Here is a 14,702-nt window from a genome sequence, read left to right on the forward strand (position 1 = left end):
TTCTACACGAGACTTTAGAATCCATCGTTTCTACGTCATCGCCTCGAATAGAGATCCTTTTTTGCGAAAACAAGAATTTTTTTTTCTGATTAATCGAGAGCCGATCGACCGCACTGTGCATTCTCGAAAGCCCGTATTGTTTATTCCACGATTGGTAGACGCGATTGAAATCTTTCTCTCCTGTCGACCTTTGTCTTTCGCCTCTTTTGATTCAGAATGTCCAGCCACAGGCTGCAACCGTCCATTTAAAATATTACGTCTTTTCCGTAAATTGTTGAAATATTCTTAAGTGCTCTGTCCAATCTAATCGTTAAATTACTGGTAAGAAAAGTAATAAATGGTTATTCGAAAATCATTTTCTAAAAAGATTTAATTCGACATCAATCTTTATACGGATGATGCTTGCTAATGCCGTTTAGATAAGAATTTTGAATCATCCTGCATAATATCGAAGCTGCAATTACGGAAATTAAAGCTTCAGTGAAAATAAGTAATTCCAGAAAGAGTCAACTGTTTAATATTTAAACACAAATAGAACTACTCATGTGCATAATTGCAGATATCTCGACACAGCGCTATATAGCGGTAATCATAAATTCTCGACGCAACGACGATATCGTTGCAGATTAAAGTAGAACAAAATAACACGTTTCCCTTGATAGTTCGATATTTCAGAAAGAAATGGGCATATAATATACAATTATTTTACTTATTTTTATACATTATGGTTGTACCTTAAAATTATATACATTTTCGATGATTTTGCAATAAAATTAAAGATGTGTCGCGCTCTGTCGCGTAAATATACCTTTAATAATAATAATAATTTTAAATATAAACGCGGCGATGATTAATCCTGCTATTTGTGAGAAAACGACTCGATATGATAAAAACGTTGGGGCGTTTTGTTATGGCTAGCGCGCGTGTCGCGAAAATCTCATCACTTAAGGCTTAATAACCAGGACACGCAGATTCCAACGAGAACGCGCTCATTTATTTCCGCGTCTTTTGCCACGATAGTTTTCCCTCTTTTTGTCGCGCGTCCGCTTTTTCTTCCTTGCCCTTCGAGTGCGAAAGACCGAGCGCGAAAAAGAGAGAGAGCCGTCGGGCGGGCCGGGTCGAGCCCGCTAAAAAAACGCCAGTGCGAGCCACGATGACTTTCGGAATCATTTTTCAAAATGTCTGCCTCTGCCTCGAGGGGGGTGACCCCGACGGGCGTCGGCGGCGAGGGGGACAAGGGGGTGGCAGAGGGGTGGTCAACCCCCGTGGCGTAGGGTGGCAAGATGGCGTCGCACGGTAAATCGATGGAGGCTAGTCACTGCAGGCGCCCTCGCTTTCACAGCTCCGACCCCCCTTCCCCCTTTCTCCCCGTTCAACTCCCAGACCGCCACCCACTTTGCTTCCCCCCATTCTCCCCCTCATTTTCGAGCTTCACGCAAGCGCTCGTACCGTGAACGTCGAGTCTTCGGTCATCTAAGCATAATTTTGTACAGGTCCAGCATAGTAACCTGCGTTTTGTTGAAAAATATAAAAAGTATTTTTTTTCTTTTTTTTTTTTTTTCGTTTAGAGAAAAAAACCAATTTTCGAGAGGACTTAAAAAAAAAAAAAAAAAAAAAAGAAAGGAAATGAAAATCTGACCTATCAATATAGATTTTTCTTTTCTCTTTTCTTTTATTCTTGACAGAAATCTTTACGCGAGAAATGTATCAGAAATATAATATAACAATATTTACTAGTATGAACTTACTGATAATTATATTAGAGTACATCAATCTACAAATAACGCGATAGTCGAAACGAAAGTAAACGAAGAGTTTGCGGGAAAACGGTTGCAGGAAATATGCAACATCTGTAAACGCACCGGAACAAAGGCGATAGCCGCTACAGATCGGGTAGTATTTGTATCGGATGCATCCCGCGAAGCGCGCACTGTGTACAATAAAAATTTCAAGCGGATCGTTAAAACTGGTTTTTATCCCGCGCACGAACCTGTTTGATTCTCTGTCTGAGAAATGTAACCGCCGAGGGCGAGAGCCCGCCGCGGCTTTTAAAAAGAACACACGCCACAACAGGTTTCCGTCTCTTAATCCTCCTGCGCTCGTTTAACAGTCTCTCGCGTCAATGTGCAAATGAAAATTTTCATAGACACGTTAACGTCGCCTTCCTCGTACCGGCTAATGCTACGAAATTTTCATAAGTGCGCTAATTTCATTATACTAATTAGAATATTTTAAAATTTACGTAAACGCGCGACACGGGGGCCACGCCGTAGGACTCAATTACGAATAAAACCCGCGAGCACGAGCGAATTAAATGTCTCAGTGGGAAAACGTGTTTAGAAGGGCGCTTTCCTAGCCACTTAACACACATGTAAGTTGTTTCTCTCACATATCACTCTCCACTTTGCTAGTCGAAGACGTGTACAGAGCGAAATACCGATTGATCAATCAGATAGTCCGATATCGTCTATTATCGGAAATCCTTGTCAGATGTTTGACATTGATGCCCGTCTGAGATTTATGCACGTCGCAAAATGTGTTTTGATTATATCATAGGCATATAATATAGTCATACTATAAACTCCATGCAATTTTCCAATCTTCTGACATCTTAAATCAACATCAATGGAAAAGATTATTGCTGTAAATTGAACATACTTGACAAACTGATATCTTTTTAATTCATTGCCGTATTAAAATATAAAATATCTAAACAATATTTATTATTTTTTTAATATCAATTTTTATATATTATCTTTGTTATATATTTAATTATTATTTATATACTAGATTAGACTTAATATAAGAGCAGATATATTTGTTCTTGATTTGTTTAAATCTTATCTTTATTTTTCTTTATATCGTGAAAATGTAATGCATTCTTATCTTTTAAAAGCGAATGTATTTGTTTTTACATGTGTCATGTTATTGAATAAATATATGTTTAATGCAAATAGTATTTTAAAACGCGATCAAAAAGTCAATATATATATATTAATATATATGAATAATTAATGCTTATTGATGTTTTATAATATCGATGTTTTATAAGAATGATTAATAATGCGGATAACAAGATTGATATACAAATGATTGATTGTCCAAAATAAAGTTACAATCAAAGCGTGAATTGCGTAAAAACTCCATTTACTTGATAGCTTATTATATCATTACCCCGATATTAACTCGATAATTAATATAATAATATATAGAGAATAATAATTTACTTAAAATATTAAACTCTTTCAAGGGATATATTGAAGTTTGTAGAGAATATGTGTGAACTAACCGATCATATATTATATTTTAAATACATTTATTATTTAAATTTAAATGATTTATCGAATTGTTACGCTGTATTAATTTGCATTTTCGTATTTTTAGTGTTTTGCGTGCAATCTCTCTCTCTCTCTCTCTCTCTCTCTCTCTCTCTCTCTCTCTCTCCCCCTCTCTCTCTCTTTGTTTGATAAAATATCCATTAATATTTCTGCATTACTTTTGATTGATTCTTTTATTTCTTTTCTAACAGATCTTTGTCAAGTTAATAATTTGCTAATTAATTGCATTAAATAATCTACGAGGATTGAAACAAATTTATGGTGCAAAACAGATCCGCAAATGACAAATCTCAACATGATAATAGAATCAGATAGTGTCAGTCGGAATCGGGGATAATTGATATTAAAAAAATAAATGACATCTTATCAAGATTGGTATTATTAAGATAGATAACTTCTCTTTTAATTGATGTTTTTAACAATATGCTGGATTGCGCTTTCTTTAGAAATAAGTGCATGGTTTTTTTTTAGTACATGACATATTTATGCATGTACTTATTCATTTTGGCTATATGTACATTTTTATATTCATTAATGTAAAATTGGATGTGAATTACTTCAATGAGTGATACATGATTTTGGAGAAGATTCTTCATTAATAATAAATAAATTTTTAAAAATTTATATAAGTATCGCTCTATCTTATGTTAATAATTTCTATTCTTTTATATCTGCTCTAATTATATTTTCAAATTTTTTATATTTCTTTTTTTGAAACATTTTCACTTTTTCTTTAAAAAATTCAAAAATAAAAATTATTTGTTTTTCTAAGTACATTTACTTGTCCATTATTTATAAATTTCTGTCTTTTCTATAAGAATTTACCTTTTTTTTGTTAATATTTTTGAATGCAGGTAGTGCTTTAATTCTTTTATATCTTATTTTCTCTCGAAAACTCTCTAAATTTATAATTAATAGTAAGATGTTAATATATTATACTCTAGAATCAAGATTCATTAACGTGCATAAATTTTGATACTAGATTACAAGATATTAACATCTTATTATTAATCTTTTTCTCAACTAGGTATATTAAATTCAATTATTTTTTTATGTCAATAACTACTTTTCTCGTTAGTCTGTTAACAATTCTTAACAATTCCCATTAACAAAAAAAAGAAAAAACTATTCAAAAATGTATAAAATCGTTAAATTAAACCGTGTGTGTTGCTCGAAATTATAATTTAAACTTCCGATAGCAAGTCTCCGTAATTGCAATTGTTTCTGTTAGAATTACTGTAATTACTAGAATTACCGGTTTTTCACATAGTTTATTATATTTAATTGCACTATAGAACGCTTGCAATAATAAAAATAAGCATTGTCTTTCAGAGATTTTTTCCTCTCGCGAATTCAAAATCTTTTTTTTTATCAAAATCTTTTTCCTTTCTTTTTATTGTAAAAAACTCAGAATCATATACATTACAAATAATTTATTAAAAAGTTATAAGAAAATTTTAATTAAATAAAAAAATTGTTTTTATTATTAATATGGTACTGTGTGAGAGTAGGTAAACAACTTATTTACCAAATTTCTTTAGACAATTTGCATTTATTATTAATCATTTACTATTACTGTTTTATTTCAAAATGTCTGTTATTATTTTATTTCATTTTTGTTATAACTTATTAATAAAATATTTGTTTATATAATACTTTTTTCTTATTTCTACTTATAAAACATACTGGCACAGTTTGAGAGAAAAATCTGAAACACTCTGTATATTGTTTAATATACCTCAAAAAGCAGTTGACTTAACAAATTAAAAAAACACAAGACAAACAAAATTTTATAATTCAAGAATGTGCGAATAAATGTCAATGCGAATGTAATTGTGAACTGGACATTTCAAAGATTATCGAGCAATCGCATAATTGTGATACAGTTGCAAAAAGATGAGATAGATTATATATATTTATCTTATCATTAAAATTGTATGTTAAGATAGCTAAATATATGGTCCGTGTATTTATCGTTAAATATGACTCTAAATGTATTTTTATACATGTGTATGTATACATTTAAAGGCATATTTAACAATAAATGTGACCTCAGAATACGAGCTACTCGCTTTATAAGCGGCTGTACGAGCAATGTTATTAACAGAATAAAAACAAACATGGAGATACGTATTTTGATTGGTCTCTTGCTCATCTGTGTCGTGGCCGGTAAAAATATTTTATTATTTTTTCTAAGAAAAGGATAAATTCTAACGCTATTCTACATTTGTACATTAAATTTTTTATATATATATATATATATATATATATATATATATATATATTTATTTTATTTATATATATATATATATATATATATTTCTTTCTTATATTTTATTATTTCTTGGAAGCAAATAGGTTTTTTAAAGAAAACCGATAGCAAAATTTTATGTAATAAAATATATTTTAGAAACTTGATATTTTCAAAATGTAAATATCTCTAGCGTAATGACATGTAATGTTTATATTAAAAATATTTTATATTTTTTTCTTTTTCCGAAAAATAAGAGAAAAAAATTATTTTACTAAAAATCTATAAAATTCTATGACACTCAACAAGAAGTAGCCTTTTTCATTTTATATAATATCTTAAACATTATATGTGTATATATATATATATATATATAAGAATTTTATGTTCTGATTTTACAGGACTTCCAGTGGAAGAGAAATCTTATAATGATATCTTCACTCCAAACGATTACGCAATACTTAAAAACATGACAGCATACATGTACGATGATAATGAGAATTTGGTAAAATTAACATTGGATGATTATTACATGGAGAGTGTAAAAGAAACTCAGGAAGATATCGAAAATCGTGTCTTCTTCTCCTTATACACGAAAAAAAATCCTACAGTACCACAATCACTTTACGTCAATGATGAGTATGTTTTAAAGAATAGCAACTTCGATCCTACCAAACCAACGCGTTTTATAACTCACGGATGGATGAATTCCCGAAACAGTCCAGCATGTTATCTGAGTCGCGACGGTATGTAAGGATTATAACGAAAAATATCAAATGCGATTTCTTTATACAAATAAATATAAAAATCTAATTACGTTAGAAGATTTATATCAAAATTTTTTGTCTTAAATTGTGTAAAAGGTTTGTTGCTTTTTGTGCTGTAGCTTACGTGAAGAGCGAGGATTGTAATGTTATCGTCATTGACTGGAGCAAGATAAGCATTAGGCCTTATATTTGGGCTAGCCAACGTGTTGGCATAGTCGGTCAATTCGTCTCTACTATGATTGATTTCCTCGAGGAGCAAGGGATGGATTTGTCGAAAACCCTATTGGTCGGTCATTCTCTTGGTGCTCATATAGTTGGATTGGCTGCTCGCAATGCTCAGGGCAAAGTCAATTTTGTTGTGGGTAAGTTGTTAATGAATTACATAAATCTAAGGAGAGATATTCGACCAAAGATAAAATAAGTAATATATATAAATAAATTATACATGTAAGAATACAGGAAATCACTTGTCAAAGATCATTAAATTTCATAGGCTGTGAGCGACTATTTAAATACCAGAATTGTATTTTTCTTTCTTTTTCTTTCGTAGAAAAGTTTGATGTATATATATTTTCTGATATGTATTTTTTAATATTAATTTATATCATAACGCTCATGATATTTATATTCTTTTTTTTTCTTCAAGTAAAATTATATTAATTATATCGATAATCAATTAATTATAAATATTCATTGACATAACGCCAAACTATACCGTTCCAGGATTAGATCCAGCTTTTCCTGGCTTCAGCTTAGCGGGTCCAGGATCCAGAATATCATACGACGACGCGCAATATGTGGAAATTATTCATACGAATGGCGGTCTCCTTGGCTTTTTGACAGCAATCGGCGATTCCGATTTTTATCCTAACGGAGGGGAAAAGCAGCTCGGTTGTCTACTAGATTTCAGTGGTGCGTGCTCTCACGCTCGTTCGTTCAGATTCTTTGCCGAGTCTATCGATAGTCCACGGGGATTCCACGGAAGAAAATGCAATAGTTTCATTCGATTTAAAAAAGGCTTATGCGATGACCAGTCTACATCCCTCATGGGCCATAAGTCCGAATTGCATGCTTACGGTACATATTATCTAGTGACCAATTCAAAATCCCCGTACGCGAACGGTCCGATCTTAGTATAACAGTTCGTTGAGAAAGAGACAGACAGCAAAGATAGAGATAAACAGAGAGAAAGAGACGGATATGAGGTGTAAAACTCAGTTGGACTATGGCCGTCAGAATGAGAATTCTGGATTTGGAAATTCATTGCGGAACAGGAAGGAGATCCACGCTGAGCTAAACTCATTTCTCTCAGCAATCGATCGGATGCATTCACGGTGCGTAATTTCGTTTCCGCCCGCAGCGGCTGTTTCAAGCGCGACTATTGCAAGCTCTCGTATCTCGCACGCGCGCGCTATTCTTATAATCCCGTCTAAGCCGGGAAATCGATGGCTACTGAATCATCGGTATCATTTATTGAAAGAACAAAACAAAACATTAGCATGACGCTTTGCTTTACCATCGACCTAATTACCAGCGTAAGCGTAAGCAAGGGTGGAGACGTATTTTACGAAATACGTCTCATATGACGCAAAAACGCATCGTAACATTTTATTGAAAATGCAAAATACTCGGAGGAAGGATACTCGGTGTTCTAACTGCAAGCCAAGTCAGTGTTAAATATACATATCAATTTCTCTTCCGTTGTCCGTTTTCTCGCATACGACTCGAACGCTTCGGTGCGTACACGCGTGCAAACATCCACCGAGATACATGGTCTCTCGAAACGCGAATTACTCGGACCAGCTGCGGACTTAGTCGCGGTGCATTAAATTTTATCGTAATATATATCTCGTGTGTATCGTGTATAGCAACAAAGATAATAAGGCGATATGGAAAACAGTCGGATTAAACCGCGCGTTGAATTTTAGGCTCCGGGCTGTTTCAGATAAACAGACGCAGATATTTATCATTTTGATATAATGTACGAGATAAAGTTGAAAAAGAAAAATAAAAGTAACTTTGCAAAGTAAGAGAGACCGTCTCGTACGTAACGAGAGTCTTTTTCGTCAAATAATTTTAGCGTAGATGCAAACACAATGTTAACGCAACTGTGATAATTACGGTGATATCTAATCTATTAATTGTAATCGTTATTCTTTGAAAAATGCGTTCAATATTCCGCATTCCAAATCTATAATTCTTGATGGTCATAATTATTTGCGTGATATTCAATACAATGAAATTTGATAAGATTTATACAAAAGGGCACTAATGTACAAATATAAAATTATATTTTTATAAAATACCATGAATGTCTTCTTTATTAATATACCAAAGTCCATTTTAGATAATCCATAAATCGTGAAAAAATTTGGAAATTTTAAAACTTTAGAAGTTTAAAATTCTATGTATAATTTTATGTATCATGTAAAGTACAACATTACATGAAGAAGTAAAGTACAAAATACACATATCAAGACACATATATATATATATATATATATGTCCAAAAATGTACATAAAATTGTAAATTTTTATTTTAAAATGTTTTGTATTATTAAAATATAAATTATGGATCATTTAAAATAATTTAAAAATTAAAATTTATAATAATCGGTTGTTCTTAACCATAATGTAATAATCATAATACTTTAACAAAAAAAATCTTCTAATAAAATTATCTTTTATGAATCAGTATTAAACAGCATTTGAAGTAATTGAATTGTTTTGTAAAATTCAAATGAAAAGCAAAATGCTGAGTTGCAATTTACATTATATAAAGAATATTTACATTAAATATTAGTATTAAAATCATAAAAGATGCTTCATCAATAATGTCGAGTAATAATATATATATATATATGATTAAAAAACAGATGCATACACGCGGTCAAAATATATTAGTAACTTAAAACGTTTTTACAAATGATATAAAAATATTCAGTTTAAAACAATTGATTCTCATCGCTAAATTATGACGCGATATCTACAAGCGATAAGGCGCCGAATGTTTCCATTGTGGATGTATCTATAGGCTGTGTGTATCAATTGTTCACGCTCGCAATTGAAATATCTGCGATAAAAGTTGGCGTAGCCAGGCGAGTTTCATTAACTAGTGAACAATAGATTCGCCGGATGCAAGCCAGCCACCTGAGATGAATAAGGGTCCCGAGCTGGGATAGACAGACCGAAAAAATCCTGATGCAGGACGTCCCAGATAGGAATACATTTTCTTGATCAAAAACGCATTTCTTTGTATTAGCTATCAAGATAATCTTATTATATCAAACACATCAATTTTTATCCTTATCGCACGATGTAATACATCATTTTTTAATTCATACATGCAAATACGATCTTATCACATTATGAATATTATTATATTTCTGCTGGCTTAAGTCATGTGATGATTTTTATCCGATAAGATCGAATTATCGATCATTGTTGATAAGATATATAAACTTCAATTCGAAATCTACGAGAGTAGATTACGTAATCCACGCAATCATATTCACTTAATGTAGTTAAATAACTTTTTAAATATTATTTTATTTTACATTAAATTATTCCTTTTAGTTTTAGGCAGAATTTACACTATATATATATATTTGGCGTTTCTTTTATCCTTCGTAAGTTAAAGAAATTATATAACATTATCTATTCACTTCACGTTTTGTGCTTTAACATTCGAAAGTGCAAGCCTTTAAATGAGATTTACACAGGCCTAAAATTCAAATACAATTGGCACGTAGAGAAGCACGTTATTCAATTGTAGCGGTAATAATTCTTTTCTTGTCTGACACGCCCTGTCCGAGGTGTAGGTCAAGATTAAAACCCAAAATTGATGTCGAGGGAAAAATTAAAGTTGTAAAGTTTCTGGTATCTATCAACACGAGACGGGTCCATATATCAGCATACGTAGCGTTCGCTGGTTGTGTCTCACCCGTGGAAGTGTTGTCCTTCCTGTCGCGTTCAAGTTGCAAGCTTGTTGGGGACCATTTTTTTCCCGGTATGAAACAATCCCCTTGGCGTTCATTTTTTGAAAGTATCGACATCGAACGAAAATTTATTTGCTCCTTTTATAGTTGATGTGTCGTTCAAGAAAACCATCGTACGTATACACATTTACGCAATAAAACTGCAATACTTTGATAGAAATATTTAAAAACAAAGAATATATAATATACATATAATAATATTTATAATAAGAGAAATATTATTAATATTATAATATTTCTAATCTTTATTATATCAGTGAATTAAAAAAGGATATGTAACAAATAATTAAACTGCAGCAACCGTAGGAAAAAAAAATTAGCTTAAATATATATTTTGTTTACGAGTTAAAAAATTACACAGTGATATTTATTATTTGTAGTCAAATACCTCGAATGACATATTACAGAATGTCAAGAAGTTACATATTAAGTAAAAGAAAGATAACTATTATTGCACGAGTTTTATCGCAAAAGTCGATGATGATTATCATGGATAGTCTTATTACAGAATCTAAGAGCAATGCAAATCTAAGAGTACAGAGTGTACAATAATGTGATCATCGTCATAATATTATTCTATCTTTAGCCGGAAGCAATCTTCTTATATCGAAGCTTCCAATTAGGGAGGCGGAATAACACGGCGAGCGTATAACCATCAGCGGACCCGTTTCCGCTGGTCACCCTTCGAGGTAGGTAGGTATATTTAATAATCGTCGCACTTCACTTTTTGTGCCTTTGCGGCGACTCGTTTGGTAACCAGTTATGAATGTGAGAAACCGGGACGACAAAGGGTTTAAAAAAAAAGGGTCACTCTTTTCGAGAAACGCGCATATATATTCTACGTATGCGAGATATTTTTTAAGTATCCGTGTGATCTTAGAAAAAAAAATTACATATTCAGAATGTTCTTGATAGTGATTCATGCATTCAATCACGCATTGTCAGCTAATTCATCCGGAATCGTTACTGTCGCGGTGCATTTTGGAACATCCGTATTATCATATGCGCACGCATACAATAATCATCAGAGTGTGTATCGCGAGGTGCTCTTTAACGGCATATATGTGTACACAAACTACATAAAATAATTGCTAAATGAATCGCCCCGCTGTTTTTCCCGCCGTTTAAGCGAACTTATTAAGCGAATATTTTAATTAACACAGCGATTAATCACGTAGATCACACATCCAGTCGTCACGTTTACGCAAATATATTATTTACGCATTTCCAAAGAGTATCCATCGTATGCCGAGGAAATGAACTGATAATATTGCATTATACGCATAATTGCGCCAATTATGTGTGGGTGACTTTTGTTAACTAATTATACGAGGTTCTGGAAAATTCTGGAAATGTTTTTCCGATAAAGTGTCGAACACGTGGTATCGAATCAGATACGTAGGTGAAATTTCATAATCGCGAGAAGGGAGAAGGCACACGGGAAAGAAATCGTAGGGCAAGTAATGGGAGAGCGGGCGACGAAAACGCATAATTTTAGATCGTAAATACGTAACCCGAGCTAGGGTGGTCATGCACTTACGTTTAATTGGTTCTTATGACGGTCATCTTAATTGACCGAGCGACTATTATCGGATAGGATTACCGTGTATTTATACGGTACCTTATGGTCTTCGCCGTGTGACTCAACGTAGACCGATTGTAGAAAGGTCCTTTCGTTCTCAGAAGAACACCAGAATCTATTTAATTATTCGTAATAATATGTGTAATATAACGCGTGCATACACGTGCGATATAAACTAAATATTTGATAAAAATTAACGTTTCTTACGAGCAAGGGAAAGAGTTTTTAAATAATCAATTTCGTTCTTGAACATTCTTTGATGCTTATATAAAAGTAGACAATTCACGGTTATCTTGAGTTTATAAAAATCGTCGTAAGAACCCGTGAGATTTTTCTGGCATTTTCAGGAAGCGATGAATAAAATCATACGTGACGAACGCCTGAATCCGGCTACACGAGGTTTTCCAAAAGTGGTCAAGGTAGGGCTGGGTGGACAGGTCGTTAATAAAGCTTGAAGAAGGGCCATTAATCACAGGCTATCTCGGAGTCGAGCTCGCTCGTGTAAATACCCACGGAGATATTTACCCAAACGCGCGTAAGTTGTGCGTACGCGCATCGTCATCTCTCCCCTTTCAACCGTCTCGTACGTCATCACGCGTCTTCGACTACGGCGATCAATGTAAAGAACTCGGCGATAAAAAACGAAAAAGAGCTGGATAGCTGGGAGGAAGGACGGGACCAGGGAAGAAGAGGAGGGTACCTTTTAGTCCAAATATTGGCTGTCCATTTATCAAGCGCCGAAGGTTCGATCCGCGCTAATTAGCTTTCTTCCTGCGCCACGTCTCGAATTCCGCTCCTGCATCGCACGCGACGATTCGCGCATATAACGCTCCTTTATTTATTGCTCTTTTGATCTTGGATGCGTTGATAAACAACCGGTTTATATCACCGATACGATTCGTCGCCGACTACTAAATCACATATCGGCTGAGCATATTGACTCATTGATATTAATTTCATTGTAAGAGTTAGGAAGAATTAAGTTGCCTTAGGGGGAAAACCATGTTGCATCTTTCAATAAAATTTTCGATGCCCTTGACTGCACTGCTTTTTAGAGTCAATAATAATTCTGTATATTTCAAGCTATGAACAATTGTTAAAAAATATGTACTCGTATTGCAGCAAAGTATTATGTGATCGAAATAATATTGCGTATTAAGAATATCGAATGAATTTTCCACAGGTAATCTTTGATTTAATATGAATAAAAATAGATAAATGATATTGTATAGCTATAGTAAACACTTTACAATCGTGAAATTATTTCTATGAAATTATCTCTTATAAAGTTTATCAGTTCTCTACTTCAAAAATAAAGTTTATCAGTTTTCTACTTCAAAATTCTACATATAAGATAAGTAAAAATGTTTTTTAGTATTCCAATATTTCAAGACAAGATAAATGTTTTTTTTTCTAACAAATCGATGAAATTTGCCAACACCGGTCTTCTAATTATGATTTTGGATCATCGCGATACCTGATATAACGAGATTCATTGGAAATTCGTTGGAAGCTTCAAAAGCAAACATGTTTTTTTATCTATCATGTAATGACGCACGGTTAACAAAGATGGCTGACTACAAACGCGTAGCCCAGCTTTATGTCTGCGAGTGTATATTCACTTGCGCACGAGCACACCTATACATACACGTACATACGTGATACACGGAGACGCCATTGGGGAAGATAAAATCGCCCATCGCCCATCGCCCATCGCCCATCGCCCGTCGCGAAGAACCCAAGGATCGGAGCACGAGTGAAACGATCGCGAACGGATTGATGCACGTACGACTGGCTGGTGATGCAACATAAATTAAACTGCATAGGTCGCCTGCACACCCCAATCAGCCCGGTGTCCCATGGTCATCGTACAGCATTATCGGGCGCCCGTGTGCGTGCGTGTATGCGTGGGTGGGAAGCGCCGCGGCACGCTCTCTCCGCGCTTTTGTATGCGGCAAAAATTGGCATTGCGTGAGGGTTACCAGTTCGCAACTCGCATCGATGCCGATGGGGACGACCGCCAAAAATACCACCGCCTATCAGTCCCATCCCGCGATTACACATTCGCACTCGCTTTCTCTTTTCCATCCCCTCCTGCGACCGATACGCGGGATAAACGTAAAGAAATCTCATGCTTCTCCTATCGTACCGATCTATTTCGATTAAAAGCATGATGCGCAGCGTTTTATTGTATCTTGCCAAATCCATTAGGTTACAAGTATAGTTTCAGAATTAAAAACGCTGCTTTCCGGATTCTATTCAAGAATTTAGAAACAGCATGGAGTGGTTATTTGAATATTTCAATGCTCATGGGCAGAGAAGCCAATGGAAAATCCTCGAAGCACCGCTCCGCTGCTAGAATATTGCACGCGATCTCGAGCATCGAGGTAACGAGGCAACAAATATTTTTCGATATCGCCCGACAAAGAATCGGAAACGTTGTCGGAAACAAAAATGACACGACCGCGTGCACGCGTACTCCACAAAAGTGGCCAAAACGGAAAAAGTGGATCGGGAGACACCATCGGGATCCGAGTACCCTCGGAGGATGCGTTGCGCAAAATTGCATTTAATGTTGCCAGCGCATCAGGCGAGCGAGGCAAAAAGAACGCGTGGCAAAAGAGAACGAATATACAAGAGGGCGGGCGAGAAAGAGACGAAGATATGGAGTGAAAGAATGGGAGAGACAAAGACACGAGTTAACGAAAAGAGAGAGGGAGAGAGCGCAGCGATGAAAAGCAGGGACAACAAGAGAGGGAGCGTCGC

The 14,702-nt window shown here is 34.4% G+C and overlaps 1 protein-coding gene and 1 long non-coding RNA gene across 4 annotated transcripts in view; one reads left to right on the top strand and one right to left on the bottom strand.

The window, feature by feature from the left end:
* LOC140665400 (uncharacterized) overlaps positions 1 to 14,702 on the bottom strand; it is a 197,864-nt gene that overhangs the window by 159,293 nt on the left and 23,869 nt on the right. The gene's annotated exons all lie outside the window — the stretch shown is intronic.
* Positions 5,398 to 8,664, top strand: LOC140665169 (pancreatic triacylglycerol lipase-like). Its single transcript, XM_072890943.1, has 4 exons — positions 5,398 to 5,507; positions 5,991 to 6,335; positions 6,476 to 6,718; positions 7,080 to 8,664. The coding sequence occupies exons 1-4, from the start codon at positions 5,459 to 5,461 to the stop codon at positions 7,493 to 7,495; spliced, it is 1,053 nt and encodes a 350-aa protein (XP_072747044.1). The 5' UTR covers positions 5,398 to 5,458; the 3' UTR covers positions 7,496 to 8,664.

The sequence above is a fragment of the Anoplolepis gracilipes genome, chromosome 4 (genome assembly GCF_047496725.1).
Source record: "Anoplolepis gracilipes chromosome 4, ASM4749672v1, whole genome shotgun sequence".
In the NCBI taxonomy this organism is placed as follows: Eukaryota; Metazoa; Arthropoda; class Insecta; order Hymenoptera; family Formicidae; genus Anoplolepis; species Anoplolepis gracilipes.